The 16878-nt window shown below is 34.7% G+C and overlaps 2 protein-coding genes across 5 annotated transcripts in view; one reads left to right on the forward strand and one right to left on the reverse strand.

Annotated features, from left to right (window-relative positions):
- The window catches only part of vwc2l (von Willebrand factor C domain containing 2 like), a 43144-nt gene extending 33429 nt beyond the window's left edge, over positions 1-9715 (forward strand). For all 3 annotated transcript variants that reach the window (XM_051119811.1, XM_051119812.1, XM_051119813.1), the window contains one exon: positions 1000-9715. In XM_051119811.1, coding sequence (XP_050975768.1) covers positions 1000-1151 — 152 coding nt within the window. In that variant the 3' untranslated portion in view covers positions 1152-9715. The remainder of the gene's footprint in view (positions 1-999) is intronic.
- A 4429-nt stretch (positions 9716-14144) lies between these two features.
- bard1 (BRCA1 associated RING domain 1) overlaps positions 14145-16878 on the reverse strand; it is a 30752-nt gene continuing 28018 nt past the window's right edge. The window contains exon 10 of one of the 2 annotated variants that reach the window (XM_051118555.1): positions 14145-14630. In XM_051118555.1, coding sequence (XP_050974512.1) covers positions 14295-14630 — 336 coding nt within the window. In that variant the 3' untranslated portion in view covers positions 14145-14294. The remainder of the gene's footprint in view (positions 14631-16878) is intronic. The other variant, XM_051118554.1, reaches the window with a different exon arrangement.

The following is a 16878-nucleotide window of genomic DNA, read 5'->3' on the forward strand; positions in this document are numbered from 1 at the left end:
CCATATAGTGGGCTTCTATGGTGCCCGCCGTTTGAACTTTCAAAATTCAATCTCATTTTCCCCTCTAACTTCAAAATCATCCTACATCGCTGCAAAAGTACCGACCCAGTGTTTACAAAGTTTACAAAGGCCTTTACCAAAAAAGGTAAAAGTGATGTAGGATGATTTTGAAGTTGGAGGAAATGAGATGGGAGTTTTTCGACATACCCTAACTGTCTTGAACAGGACTGCACAGAGTACGCATGCGTGGCGCAGAGCTAGACGAGCATTTGTGGTTAAAAAGTGTATAATTTGCACATATATATATATTTTGTTTTTTTAGAAAATAACCGTTCGTCTCACTAGATAAGACCCTTCTTGCTCATGCTGTTTAGAGCTGCATTTTGGAAGTTCGAACTCACAGGCACCATAGAAGTCCACTATATGGAGAAAACTTCAAAAAACAATTTGTTTACGAGTGAAGAAAGAAAGACATGAACATCTTGGACGACAAGGGGGTGAGTACATTATCTGTACATTTTGGTTCTAGAAGTGAATGATAGAAGTGATTATTTGCAATCAGATTAATCATCATACCATGTAAGTTTAATGTATTTTTTAACCGATTGTTTTTTCTGCATAGCTCACTGTCTACAATGCTTCAAGGCCACAATAGAAGAGAATGAGTGGAGCGTGCTCAGATCACGCCTAGTGCCAGCATGACTGTTCAGCAGCCCCTGCAGCCTGTGGCGCATTAGAATGCAAAGCATCCCAGTGAGAGGATGGTTGTGTGAGGGAGAGAATTAGAGAGAAAGAAAAAGAGAGGAAGAAAGAGGAGCAAAAGAGCTTTAGTGTTAGAAAAACAAGCCCATCGGTGCATGGCTGTGAAAAACATCCATACGTCTGTTCCGCCTTCAGAACTCCCATGAGTCACTCTGGCGTTCCCCCCCAAAAGAGGCTCCTGTGAGCTCTCGCTCGTTCCTGCTTGCTTAAAATCTCCTCCTTTCTCCCATGTGACAGGTCCAAATTGCTTCGCTGGAACGACGATCATCCCAGCTGGCATTGAAGTGAAGGTGGACGACTGCACCATCTGTCGGTGCCACAGTGGGGACTGGTGGAAGCCTGCGCAGTGCTTGCGCCGGGAGTGTCTCAACGGTCAGGCGTCATCATAGAAACCCTCCGGAGCTGAAAGGAGGGACACGATGCGACGTGCGACATGGCTGTGGGTGCAGGGGACGGCCCACCTTATGACAGCGAGGGACTGATTGGCAGGAGCACAATTCCTCTGGCAAACTGAGATGGCTGGACATACTGAGATACATGGAACATACTGTACACTCAAACATACACACACATAAAAGTCCTTGGCAGAATCATAAGTGTCTATCACTGAGGACACATTTTTCTCCTGTGATGAGTTCATACTAGGGTGAACCTCATGAAAACATTTCCCTCCAAAATCAAGAGAATAAAATTAGAAATGATACTTTGCATAAATTCATTTACATCTTCTGCACTTTTACCTTTTTTCCTAAAAATGAACTCATATTTGCATTTTATTATTATTTTTTTGTAGCTCCACATTATTTATTAAACGCAGTATTTTTAAAATATTAAAAATGAATCTAGGAATATTAAATTATCAAATTACTGAAATATACTAATTATATAAATTATTAAAACAAAGATTTTTATTTTAAAAGAATTTATGATCATACAAGTACAATAAATACAACCACAATAAATATTTTATAACACTTATGTAAAAAATTATTTGATTTTGTTTTACTGTTAAGTAAAGACTTTTACTTAGAAATTAGGAATTATACTTTGCATACACAAAAAAAGGCTGTTTTCAGGATCAGTATAATTTTCTGCATTTTGACTCATAAAAATGAACCTAAATTCATATTTTACAGTTCCCTCAAAATTGTTATTTTTTGGGTTTTTGTTGCTGTTTTTGATCACAGGGATTGTCATTACATTTTCACTAATAAAATACAATACTTTTTACTATATTAAATTCATATAGGAATATAAAAAAAAAATATTAAAATAATATAAATTAAAATAATTACATATTTGTAAAAATATATATTTAAACTAACAAATATCAGAATATATAAATACATTAGCTGTTTTTTTGGGTTTACATTAATGACACATTGACCATACATTAATGATAATGAAATATTTTGCATTTCCGTAATGATAATTTAGGGGTAAATGTGCTTAAGTGTCTAAATAGCTTAATTTTCATTAGGCAAAATATAATTTCTTCAATTTCTTCTTTTGTTCATTTGATTTTGACATCTGGACAAGTTCTTGACAGGTTTCATGAGATTCACCCACTCGTTTTATTAGTTGCTTATGCTGCTCAAACACATTGTTTGTATATTTCACATGACCATAAGTGCTCAATGAGAACACTTAAACCTAAAATGCCACCTCAATCCTCTGAAGATAAGGTTGATCATTTTAGTCTGCGCTTACAGTGAGATATTTTACCGTAGCACACATTACAACATTACATACACAAAACCTCGCCTCCACTAGTCCTGTACAAGCCTCTGTGTTCCCACATTTGTGGAGTATGAGTTATATTTAGTGGTAGTGTTACTAAGGGGTATGAACTTGTTCATTAAGAAACATGATTAATGACAAGTTCGAATTTAATTGTTTAATTAGTGGAACAAGAGGGAATAAGGTAGATCTACACCACGTAATTGGAAAATGGCCCAAGAGAAACACAGCTGGGAAGCAAAGATGATTTAGTGATTGTACTGGGAAATGATTTACTGCATCACTCATATAAGAAAACTCATTTGAGATGGATTTAGCATTATAGGTAGCAAACACTTTCCATGAATAGGGTACACTACTATAACTCTAAGATACTTTTATTCAGCAAGAATGCTTTAGATTGATCAAAAAGCGACATTATTTATATTGTTTCAAAATTTAAAATGAATGCTGTTCTTTAAAATGTTCGACTCAAAGAATTGGGGCTGGGCGATATACCAGTAGACACGATTAACTATTGTTACGTGGTCACAAAAACGTATCATTTGCATGCATTTTAAAGCATTGCGGTTAAAAAAAAAAAGTGATTTTAAGCCGCTGAAATGCAATCAGCAGTAAAACAGATCTCATTTCGCTATATGGCGAGTATTGGACACAGATATTTTTGCCTCTTTATAGTTAAATACACACCTATGTATGTGTCAAAATACCCGTCTTCGCAAGTATCCTCGTAAACAGCAATTTAGGTCTTAAGTTAAAGCAAACAGCTGAAAAAGAAAACACACGTGTAACTGTATATTGGATCTGGGCAGCTCTTAAAGTGACAGCAGTCTGATTTTCCCGCTGTCTGTCATTCATGTTAATCAAACAGCAAAAGACAGAAAATCTCTCACCACTCTTGACTAAATCACTTTTGTAACTTTAATAAGAAGAAATATATATTTAATTTACACAATGAAGAATATGCAGTTTTTTATACATCTGATGTATGTAGCATTACTTATTTATTTGTTTTACTGTAAATTTTTTTGTCTTATTGCTTATAATTATTTTCTTATTTAATCAGTGACTGTTTTTTTTTTTTTTTTTTTTTTTTTTTTTTTTTAGACTAGTATTAGTTTTTTGTGATATCGACACTAGTTACAAGAATTATGAAATTTCTATGCTACCAAAAATCTTGATGTCATAAAGCCCTTATTTTAAAGCAAAAATAACTATATTGTGATGTATATCATTACCATGAAATAAAATTATTACTATCGTGATAAAAGATTTTGGTCATATCGCCCACCCCTACAAAGAATCCAGAAAAAACATGCAACGATTTCCACAAAAACATTAATACAAAAATATGATTTTAATATTGATAATAAATGTTTCTTAAGCACCAAATCAGCATGTTAGAATGATTTCTGAACGATCATGTGACACTGAAGACTGGCGTACTGGCTGCTGAAAATTCAGTTTTGCTATCACAGAAATAAATTAAATTGTAAAATATATTAATATAAATTGTAATAATATTCTCAAAAAAATAATATTGCAGTTTTTGATCAATTAAATTGCCTTGGTCAGCAATAGATACTTCTTTAAATAAATAAATAAATAAATTACCAAGTGCAAAACAGTAGTGTATATAATAACTAATATAACAACAAAATCAGTTTTAAAGGGGGGAGGATTTACTTTGTATATGTTTTTAAATAAAAACTAGTCATTTTTGGAGTGAAAAGTCGAAAGACTGAAACAATTTTCTTGTAAAATGTACTTCAATAATCGTTGTTATATTTACAAATTCAGAAAATCATTTTTACAGTGTATTTAGACAGATCCCAAATGGCAAAAATGTTTACCTTTCATAGAAAATAAATATAATATATGACCCTGGACCTCAAAACCAGTCTTAAGCAGCACATGTATATTTATAGCAATAGCTAAAAATACATTGTATTTGTCAAAATTATAAATTTTTCTTGTATGCCAAAAATCATTAGGATATTAAGTAAAGATCATGTTCCATTAAGATATTTTGTAAATTTCCTGCTGTAAATATATCAAAACTTAATTTTTGATTAGTAATATAAAAAGAACTTCAACTTTAAAGGCGGTTTTCTCAATATTTAAATTTTTTGCACCCTCAGATTCCAGATTTTCAAATATTCCCCTATCCTGACATCAATGGAACACTTACTTATTCAGCTTTCAGATGATGCATAAACCTCAATTTCAAAAAACTGACTCTTATGACTGGTTTGTGGTCCAGGGTCACATATATATGATATGTATTATAGTATTGTACAATATAGGCCATATACTGTACCCTATTCATGGAAAGTATCACCGAACCTGTGCGTCCTATAAATCACTACCGTACTTCAGAGTTTTGTTTGTAATACCCTTGTTTTTCTCTCCCAAGCCCAAACAAACACGCTTTCCTAAAGTCTAGCAGCTTGAACTTATCTAAGCAATTAGCTAGCCCACAGCAGCCTACTTTAATTTTCCTTAATCAGGCAATATGCAGTGATAAATTATCCGCCTCTGCCCTCTGTTGTACTGCCCGGCAGACACGCAGCCCAGCATGCAGAGGGCTAAAACAAAGGCAGGAATCTGCATACAGTCTGGCGCTTCAAAGCGGCGCTCAAAACCACTTCTTTTGATCTTCGGCACATCCGTAACCTCAGCTCACGGCAATTTCGCTCGCAGCTTAGAAGGAAGATGTTGATCAACTGCACTTTGAGAAGCACTTAAACCAATAAGAACCTCTAAACAGACTCTGAGCCGCTTTTAGACCACATTTGCTGAAGATTTTCCTGTATCTGTGCAGCACAACATTGACCATCATTCAGGTTTAACTAATGCAGAGCTTATAGATCCTCTTTAAATCAGGCACCCACTTGCCTGATTTCCTTTTTTTCTTTTCTCAATGATGAATACCAGTCATTAATTCAATGGGAACTTCACCAAGCACCTGCGATTTATCATAGGTATTTTTTCCCATCCAACAGCATTCATTCCCTTTAACCTTTTGGACTCTGTTTCTAAGCGCTGATGGATGAGCTACTTAATAACAGATCTGCAGATTTGGTAATGAGACGACAATGAATGCAACAACGTGACCCGCAAAGAATGTGCTAGAATATATATATATATATATATATATATATACAGTATGCATTCGCTCACTGCCTTTACCTCATCTTCAGGGTCTCTCTATAGCTCAAACTAAGGCTTGTCCAATAAGTCAACAAATCATTAAGTCTCGATTTAAATAATGAACCGTAAAAGTCCATAAATGACATATAGCAGAAGACAAACGATTATAAAACACCCCCTAAAGTGTTATTCACACTGGACATTTATTACAGCTCTGATCATATAAAAAACAGATGTTGTGTAGTATCATCTAACACAGGGACAGAATGTTACTAAAGGAAGAGAGCGTGCGGATGAGTACACAAGCTGTCACGAGCGAGACTGTGAAGCACTAAGCACCAAACATGACCCACAGCTACAAGCAAAGCTCAGGCTTATGCGAGCGGGTGATCTTTTTGTTTCCATGGCTTCTGTTTCTCTTTTTGTCCTAAGCCTGCCCATCCCAATGGGTGCAGGGTGCTGGCTTTCTAAAAATCACAGACTAGAGGAGGATTTCGGAGCTAATCTGTCCTCTGCTATAGTTCTAGACTGATACATCTACTGTAGCAACAAAACATGAGCTTCAAAGCCCTGTGAGAAAATCGTTCATTTAATTAGCATACAATCTCAGATTAATGATTTATGGCTGTAAAAACGACACAAAACAACAAAATCATATTAGTGGCTAAATCTCACAAAAATATGTCCAGATCACATTGCAAAAAAATTGCACAATGGAAATGATTATATTTTGTGATCAGTTCTGTTTAATTCTTTATGAAAATTCAAGCACATTTTACACGAAAATCTCCATAATCCATTGGAACAATAGTTTTTTTGGTTTTTGGTTTTTTTCGTGTGTGCAATATATTTTCCGGAAAACAATTCACATTAAATTATATATTCAGAAAATGCTGGTAAATTAAACTTAGTTTTAGATAAACACTATAAATATTTTAGTTCCCTCTTACTCCACAACAAATCTTTTAAATGTATAAATTTAATAGTACTTTCCATTCAATTATTCTCAATGTTGAATATTAGAACTATTAGATATTCAAATAGAACTGCTTTTAAAATGTAATTTATTCCTGTGATCAAAGCTGCATTTTAATGATGTTACTCTAGTCTTCCATGTCACAGGATTCTCAGAAATCATTCTAATATGCTGATTTGCTGTTAAAGAAACATTTATTATTTTTTAAACAGTTGAGTTGAATTTTTTCAGGATTCTTTAAAGAATAGAAAGATCCAAACATCAGCATTTATCCGAAATAAAAGCATTTGTAACATTATACACTATACCAGGGGTGGCGAACATCAGTCCTGGAGAGCCACAGCCCTGCAGAGTTTTGCTTTAACCCTAATTAAACACACCTGAACAAGTTAATCAAGGTCCGAAGGGTTACTAGGAAGCTACAGGTAGGTGAGATTTTATTAGGGTTGGAGCTGAACTCTGCAGGGCTGCGGCTCTCCAGGACCGGAGTTCGCCACCCCTGCACTATACCATTCAAAAGCTTGGAGTCAGTATATTTTGGGAAATGAATATAGAAATTAATACTTTTATTTAGCAAAGATGCTTTAAATTGATCAAAAGTGATGATAAAGACATTTAAATGTTACAAAAGATTTCTATGTTAGATACTCAGCTGTTTTTAACATAATAACAATAATAATAGTAAATGGTTTTTTTTTTTTTTTGAGCAGCAAATCAGAATATTAGAACGATTTCTGAAGGATCATGTGACTGGAGTAGTGACGCAAAAAATTCAGCTTTGAAATCACAGGAATAAATTTGAAAATATTTTATATTTTAAAAATATACTCAAATACACTGTAAAAAAACAATTTGTTGAGTCAACTTAAAATAATTTGTAACCTGGCTGCCTTAAAATTTTAAGTTCATTCAACTCAAAAAAAGTTTCAACTTATTCAACTTTATTCAACTTGAAATGTTAAACTATACTAAGTGACAACTTAGATATTTGAGTTGAATCAACTTAAAATATTAAGGCAGCTGGGTTACTTACCCATCTGTTAAGTTTATCAAACACAAATATCTAAGTTGTTACTTAGTACAACTTAACATTTTAAGTTGAATAAACTTATTTTAGTTGCCTGAACTTAAAATTTTAAGGCAGCAGGGTAACAAATTATTTTAAGCCGACTCAACAAATTGTGTTTTTTATTTTTTACAGTGTAGAAAAGTTACTTTTGAATAGTAAAAATATTTAGAAATGTTAGTTTTTACTTAGGATCAAACAAATCCAAACACACACACACACATATATATAAATGTGATCTAATACATGACAGTAAATACACATAATTTACACATAATAGTTCTGTATAAATACTTAAAATATTTCATTTTTACATTTTGGAAAATAATTTGCTTAATTGACAAAATAACATTGCATAAAATGACAAAATTGCCATGAAATAATAACACAATAAAACATCTAAATGGTGCTAAAAACCGATTTAATAAACTTTTCTCTTGATTTTGGGGTGAAATATGATCTGGACATGCTCTTTTCACACTTTTTGTGAGATTTGCCCTAAAAGTCTCAGACTTTATTGAAACAAATTGTGTCCTGGAATTGTTGTGTGGGATAAAAAGTGTGTTTTTATATATTAACCCTAAATGTTTATTAAACTTGACAGCTGTTTATTGTTTTGGCAGCATATCGCACATTATTGGACATCATGAGAGATAGTGAAACTGTCATTTATTGATTATTTATTCACTGAAAGTCAGCTGTGGCACTTAAAACTCCCATCTGTCCTCATGTATGATTTTTTTCCCCCCACTGTTCTCTTTTGACAATCACATGGAGTTCACAATGGCCTGGCCTGATGACGTGGAATACATCACATTTGTACTTTTTCACAGCGCCCTGATTCATAACAAGCTACAGTACGTCCACTGAAGGAAGGACCGGCTTCATCTGTGAAGAAATTGTGTTTTGCATCATGCTTCTAAAAAGACCTGATTCTTTGTGCACATGGCCTTCAATGTCTGTCAATGTCTCCGCCATTCACTGTCAGTTTTGTAAAAGTGAACCATTGCTCTTTTTTTTGAGACACTGACTAACTGTAGCTGGAAGCTGTGAAAGATTGTTCTTTTTTCTAAACAAAACTGTTATATGAACTTGTGCCTGAAAACAAACTGCATCTATAATGGAAGAGGAAAAAAATACTGTTAAACAATCAGCTTTTCTTACTGACGGGCACTGAGGGTCCTTACACTTAAAGGGACGGTTCAAGCAAAAACGACGATTCTGCCATCATTTACTCACCCTCGTGTTGTTGCAAAGCCGAACGGCTTGTTTCTATAGAACATAAATGTAGAAATGTTCAAGAATTGTACTCAAATTGTGAATTTCCATGCAGTTACAATGAATGAGAAACTGAAGCTGTCAAGCTTCAAAAGGAACCCAAAATCTGAAAAAACTGAGCCATGATTCATGCGCTACATTCCAAGTCTTTTGAAGCCATAGAATAACCAGCGAGAAACAGACCAAAATATATACAAGAGGTTTTATGAGAAAAGATGATGTGTGATTGGTAAACAACTGTTTCTTTTATGTTGGGCCTTTTGAGTGAATCATTTCACATTACAAAATCTTTCAGAATGATCCAACATCTTGATTCAGTTCCAGCATGTAAGATCTCACTGGAAGAGAGGATAATAAGTGAATGAAAACAAAAGAAACAGTCATACTGGTTTGAAACAACATCAGAGTGAGTAAATGATGACAGAATGTCCATTTTTCTGTGAACTATTCATTTAAAACAAATTTTACTCACTGATATGTATCATTTAACAGTGCTATTATTTAAGATGAGAATTATTATTATCATTATAATAGGTGTGTTTCATTTTTATGGGACAATACAAAGCCCAGGTGCCCTTCCTAATGTATAAACATGTAAATATCTCAAAGCGTTTAATGTGTATTCTGAATTCAGAGTTAGAAAGAGGATTAAAAACGTGTATTATTTATGAAGACAAAACTATTTTGTTAAATAGACCGAAAAAAAAAAAAGTGTTATTCAGTAAAAAAAAGCAAGCCGGTGTGTGTATTATTTATTTTTTTAACATTCATATCTTTTGTAAGCATATCCAACCAGCTCATCTCCAGCCAGATGCACAGGGCATCTGATACTGCAGACATGAGCAGTTCCTAAATGCTGACAAGGCGGTATTTTATAACCAGCCATTCATTTACAGTTTGGAAACACCACATTCGCTCTGTCACAGGGAGAGCCGGGCACATGTTCACTTTATTCTGCTACTGCTAAGAAAACAGTCACCACACCGAGGTCAGAGAGCAGGAAAGAGAGGAACTTAGACCATTACTGTAACTCCACCACAGGTTTACTCATCCATCATTGTCTAGAAGAGCATTAAAGTGCTGATACAACAGCAGGAAGTGGCACAAAGAAATCCTTGAGCCCCCTAAAAGCGATTGAAGAAGTGGAACTTTCATCATAAGTAGCAGAAACAGTAGCCAGAAGTGAATTGCTTTCAATCCTACAGACCTACCTACTACAGGGAAAGCACTATTCAGTTACAGTTATTAGCAGCGGATGTCTGTGATTGCTTTAAATAAATAAATGTGCCCACAAGATCATACATAATTAAGGGAAGAAATTAATTAAGGTGAAGACCATACCTGATGGTATTATGCAGAGGATGGGGCACTCTTTATTGATTTCATTTTCTTGTTTACATCAGATATCAGCAGGAAGCATTTAAACCGCCAACTGTCAAGAAGCCCAAATAATGTACAAGGGGAAAAACAGATATGGTGCACTAGGTAGCGAATAAGAAACTGCACTTTTTTTTTTAAGTGCTGTTATTAATATACTTAAAGGGGTAGTTCACCCAAAAATGAAATTTCTATCATTACTCACCCTTATGTCATTCCAAACCTTTAAGACCTTTGTTCATCTTCAGAACAAATTAATTTGAAAAGCTTTCTGACCTTGCATAAACAGCAATGCCATCGACACGGTCAAGGCCCAGACAGGTAGTAAGGACACTGATAAAATAGTCCATGTGACATCAGTGGTTCAACCGCAATGGTTCACACGATGTATGCGTGCATGTGAAAGGTGTAAAAACCAGACAGCTAATTGTGGTTTTAAACTATTATTTAAAGGGGTCATCGGATGCCCATTTTCCACAAGTTGATATGATTCTTTAGGGTCTTAATGAAAAGTCTCAATGGTTTTGTAAAACAACACCCCTTTTACCTTGTCAAAATGAGCTCAGCAAAAATCATCTCATTCTAAAGGGTTGTTTCTTTAAATACAAATGAGCTCTGCTCACCCCGCCCCTCTCTTCTCTCTGTGGAATGACGATCTTGTTTACTTTAGCCACATTTAGCCACGTTTAGCCGCTAAACTTCCTAACTACCACGTTATAAGGAAAGGCAATCGCAAAGATTCATAAAAAAACGCTTATACACACTTCTGCTGTAAGTGAAGCTGGATCACGAATGATTCTTGCGAACATAGATGGATATATGTAGACTGGGAGGTGCATTCCATTCACAAACAAATGTAATCTACTACATCTTCAGCAGCTCAGATGTCGGGAGTAAATAACGACCACTATGTTCATTATTACATCCAGCAACACAACACCTCAATCACTCAATCAGAGATATTCTTGTCTAACTTACATCCCTGCTTCTGCATTGAAACAAGGAAAGTTAATGGACTGTTACAGCGATCTGAGGCATCTGAGAACAGCTCGATTTGAAAAAGGGGATATTATTTTTACAGATTAATTAAAAACCACTGCATGGATTTTTATCATTGTAGGGTAGATTTTTACATACACTGCCAACACACATTAATGTTCAAACAACATGAAAAAGTGAACTTAGCATCCGATGATCCCTTTAAGGTCAGAACATGACAAACACTTCATGTTTTTTAATTCTTTACACTTTTTCAGTCATTTTTCCTTAAACAAAATAAATTAATAATAAGAAAAAAAAATAGTTTCTTAGTTCTGCATGTTCTAATGAGTAATATTGTTTCAAATCAAGAAACAGGTTTGTTTTGCCTCATAATATTAAAAATAATATAACATTCTTTTGTTTCAGAAATGCACATTTGATAGTAGCTTGAGTTGGGATGCAGATATAGATTTATGTTCATTATCAAAATCAGTAATATTGGTAAAAATTGTAGCAACCTCATTTTTTATTGTAAAATGTAATTATTCTGACTGTTTGAGGTTTTTTTTATTATTATTATTAACAACCACTGGTCTTACATAGTAGCATACATTTAGATAATCACAGTTAAAACCACAAATATAGCACCTCAATACCATGGTAAAAATGTAATATGGTTTCTATGTATTTGTATGAAAAACAGTAGTCTAAATACATTTAGTATAAATGCATAAACGCTATAGCTTAATAAAAAAACAATAGTGTAATTATAAATACTGTAATTATATTCCATTACTCCTCCTTCAATACATGTCCATTAATAATACAATAAAATTTGACATAAATACCCACATTTCTGACACAATACCATGGAGCAGTTAGAGCTAATACTACAGTAAATCTATGGTAGATGATGGCGATTTTTAGATTAAAAAGCCATCTGTATCATTGTACACAGTGTCTCTCTTGTTCATCAGCGCTGTATCATTTGGCTATAAACCCAGTTATATGTTTGTCGCTGAATTCAAGTGCTTTACACTGGATCTCACAGCACTGTTTAGTGATTGCATGACCGAGACTCATCAGCGAGTAAACATCTGCTCTAGTAAGTTTGCGCCGCACCGGCGTTTTAACTTTGAGCTGATACAGATAAGATAAACGGTCCGAATGGCGCACTTCAAATGACTAGCTCTTTCGTTCCGCCTGCGTTCTACGGCATGCATTATGGTACTCTAGTGAATGCGTGGCAGAGACTGACACAGAAGAGAAGAAATAATAATCAATAAGAGATAATAATCGTTATTGAATAATCAATATTTTTGTTTTCTTTGCACACAAAAAGTATTCCTGTAGCCTCATAAAATTAAGGTTGAACCACTGATATCACATGGACTATTTTATTGATGTCCTTACTACTTTTCTGGGCCTTGAACGTGTCAGTTGCGTTGCCGTCTATGCAGGGTCAGAAAGCTCTCAGATTTCATCAAAAATATCTTAATTTGTATTCCAAAGATGAACAAAAGTCTTACTGGTTTGGAATGTGAGTAAGTAAAGACAGATTTTTCATTTTTGGGTTAACTATCCCTTTAAATGAACGGGAAAACTAGTCTTGTCCGAATAGGGCTTGAGACATTGCCCTTTCAAGCTGGAATCTAGTTTACAATTTATAAAGTTTGTTTGGCAGCAGAACTTCCCATACATACAAAGAAGATCATTCTTCAGTACTTCTGAGATTTACAGTGTCGTTTTTTCATCAGCCTCTGTTGTATAGTGGGTACAATTATAATTATAAATATACATCTCCAGCCTTTCTTTTTAATATAACTTTTCTCTAAAAGATGATCTCGGATGAATAAAAAAGCCAGGATTTATATTAAGGACATCTTCAGATATACTGTTAACCGAAAGCAACATAAGAACCAGAACTGTGAAAAACAACACATAATGAGAATCTTTGCCCTCAGGATTGCATCTCACTGCACACATTGTTCTGTAAAAGTGCATTTGAAAGCTCTTAACTCTTAGTAGGGAGATGATAAAGTTTGCAAAGTCAGGTGTTAAGAGTTGGGTGCATGTTTCCCACTACCCACAGGACCCTCTAATACCCTCCAATTAATCACCCCACAAAACCCTGTCCACACCACTAATTGCCTCCCTCCACGTCCCTGCAGGACGAAGGCGAAGCAATTTAATGCGGCTCACAGCAATCAATAGCAATTAGGAGCATCCCTGACTAATCCCATTGAAAGCCCCGTCTTGGGAGATGGCCAGAAAAGACCAGAAATCTTTCATTTTTTTAACCCTTGAAGAAACAACAAGCAAAGAAAACAATAACTTACTTGTTTGAAAGCGCCAGCGTTTGAAAATTAATTGCTCTTATTCTCTCCATTCATCTCTTTGGGTACTTTTTCCTAAATAAAATCTAATCTAAATGCCACCTCATCATCTATAGAAGCAAAGAAAGCCAGAATCCCATTATCCCGTCCTGGACTTTATGAATACCATTTGGTTTTTCAAAACAAAAGCGGTCTAAGCAATTAGCATTGCATTTAAATGTCTGATGAAGATGTAAGTTTTGTCTGGGGGAATATAAAACAAATTCCCACTAGATCTCTAAATTCTTTGCATGCAAGTTGCACATCTGCTCAAAATAGGTCATGTATCCTAACAATGGCAAGTGTTTTTATAATTTCTAGCTTTCAGATGGCATAATTTGGCCTGGACAAAAAGAACAAGCACAATAGACTTTAAAAAGCGTGCAAATACTTTTTTGCCACGTGACTTGAATCTTGATAGAATAGTTAGACCCTTTATTTTGCCTCACATTTTAAGCTTGATAAAAACAGAGCAATTATGCTGTCTCTATCTTCCGATAAGGGTAAAAACTAATTTCTCTTATGCAGAAAATGGTTTTATTTGATGTCATAAAGCTGAAACATAATAATACACCAAGTACAGGGTCTAGTGCTCCGGCACTGGCAGGAGTTCAAACGCAGCTATGCAATCCAGAAGCCACGTGGATGGAGCCGACCAAACCTTACCTACCCGGACCTTCTGAGGTTTGTAAGAGCTCTGAGGATCGTATAAGATATACTGGGTGCAGAGAACCTGGTCTGAACCTGGCTTGGCATGGTAGGCCGCTGCGTTTAGGGTTTGCGTGACGTCACTGTCGGGTTTGGGCTGGCGATTCAGAAGCTGTCCACCTCCTTCTTTCACTAATTGAATGATCTCGTCTTTCGGGGGCTTGCAGAAGGAGCCCAGCATGTAGAAGAAGCAGCCATCAAAGAGGGGAGGCAGCTAAAGATTTAGGAGAAAATGAGAGAGATTTAGTATACAAAGCATAAACAAAGTACATGAATATATAATTAATGGCATCCTATAATGAGCTGCATTGAGATTATTGGCATTTTGTTAGGTCTTTGACATGTTGATTGTGGAGGTGACTGGAAACGATTGGGAAAAGAGAGAAAACTCTGACTGGGTGACAATAAAAGGCCAGATTTGAACCCACTATTCCTACACGAGCACCAGAACTCAAAGTATCTAAAGTTTGCTAACTGCTAAGTCAAAGCTGAGACATAAATATTTGCATTTTTAAAGGTGACACATGAATATTGGTCACCCTTTTTGACTAATACATTTCCATGACTTCTCCAGTCCTTCATGATTATTTAATCAGATTTTAAAACATTTATAGAGGAATTCCTAGCTGATGAAATGTTGACCTACTGGCTATAAAAATGTACAATGACTTCAATATTTTACCTATTTCTATGACATTTTCAAGGAATTCCATTAAAATTATTACTCTAGGTTTTCAAAGACTGCAGAAACCCTTTAAATAGAGCCCCTCACAAATAAAAGAGTAACTAACAACCTGCTACTAGAAGCTAGGTGTAAAAAAAAGTGGTAAGATATGGTTCAATGAAAATCTTAGCCACTTCTGTGCCATCTATGAAAGCAGCTGCAGGACATTTGGGGTTAAAGTAACAGGCTTTTGCTCTGGTCTGGATTGTTCTGCGACAATGCCAGCTCAGGGGAGTCGTAAGATGCCCAAAGCAAAGATCTGCATATATGGGTCACTGGCACACACTTGTTGAGAGGTCAAAACGCTAGACTCAGGCCATTAAAGCCTCACAATAACCAGGACACAGCTGCAATATAACACAAACAAATGCAGAATTCAACTATGGAATGTGTCCTTTGCATTCTAATGCTGTTTCAGAGGTAACCAGTATTTACACTACAGCATTTATAAGGTTTATGTTATTTTTGATAAATATCAGCACAATATGGAATGAGGCCAAATTTTAAAAAATATATTTTTCAGTCTTTCAGCAATATTTATCATCTTTCTGTATTCTGTTTCAATCTCTCTGCAGTCAATAATTACATTCACCACTCCAGACCACAAAACCAGTCATATATAGCATGGGTATACTTGTAGCAATAGCCAAAAATACATTGTATGGATCAAAATTATATATTTTTTTCTTTTATGCCAAAAATAATTAGGATATTAAATAAAGATCATTCCATGAAAATATTTTGTAAATTTAATACTGGAAATATACCAAAACTAATATGCATTGCAAGAACTTAATTTGGACTTTAAAGGCGATTTTCTTAATATTTCGATTTTTTTGCATCCTCATATTCCAGATTTTTAAATTGTTGTATCTCGGCCAAATGTTGTCCTATCTTAACAAACCATACATCACATCAGTGGAAAGCTTATTTATTCAGCTTTCCTTTTTAACCATTTAGATTACAAAAAAAAGTTGTTTTGTGGTCCTGGGTCACATATGCGTCAATATAATTATAGTAATAAATGTCATATTGAACTAAATACGCAGCACTTTGGATCAGTAAGATTTTTTTAAAAACAAATTAACACTCTTATTTATCATGTATTAAATTGATCAAAAGTGACAGTAAACATTGCTATTTCAGTAAAAAAAAAATAATTTTGTTATTTTTATTTAATTTTACTTCTTGCTCATGACAGAATCGTGAAAAAAGGATTAGGACTGCCACAGAAATATTAAGCAGCATAAGTGTTTTCAACAATGATAATAATAAAATGTTTATAAGCACCAAATCAGCATATCAGAATGATTTCTTAAGGATCATGTGACACTGAACACTAAAGTAATGGATGTGGAAAACTCAGCTTTGTCATTACAGGAATAAATTATATTTATTCTTTTAACACATGCTGTTATCATTTACTGTATTTGTGATCAAATAAATGGTATAATTGTAAAAATAAATGATGGTGCCAATGAATTACCACTGAGTTTTTGAATCAATTCAATGAATCAGACAGTTTAAACTGATTCACAGAACTGAACGACATAACCAAACGGATATCATTATCTTGATGTTCACAGTGTTGCTTAATTTTATATTATAAAAACATCACCTCATCCTACCAACTGTCCAAATCCTGCTGTTTTCATGTTAAAGAACTGCAGAGAGCTGCTATTAGACTGTGTCGGGAGGCTTCTTAGCAATCAGAGCAGAACAGCGAGCTTGGCTTCTT

Source organism: Labeo rohita, chromosome 9, assembly GCF_022985175.1.
Source record: "Labeo rohita strain BAU-BD-2019 chromosome 9, IGBB_LRoh.1.0, whole genome shotgun sequence".
In the NCBI taxonomy this organism is placed as follows: domain Eukaryota; kingdom Metazoa; phylum Chordata; class Actinopteri; order Cypriniformes; family Cyprinidae; genus Labeo; species Labeo rohita.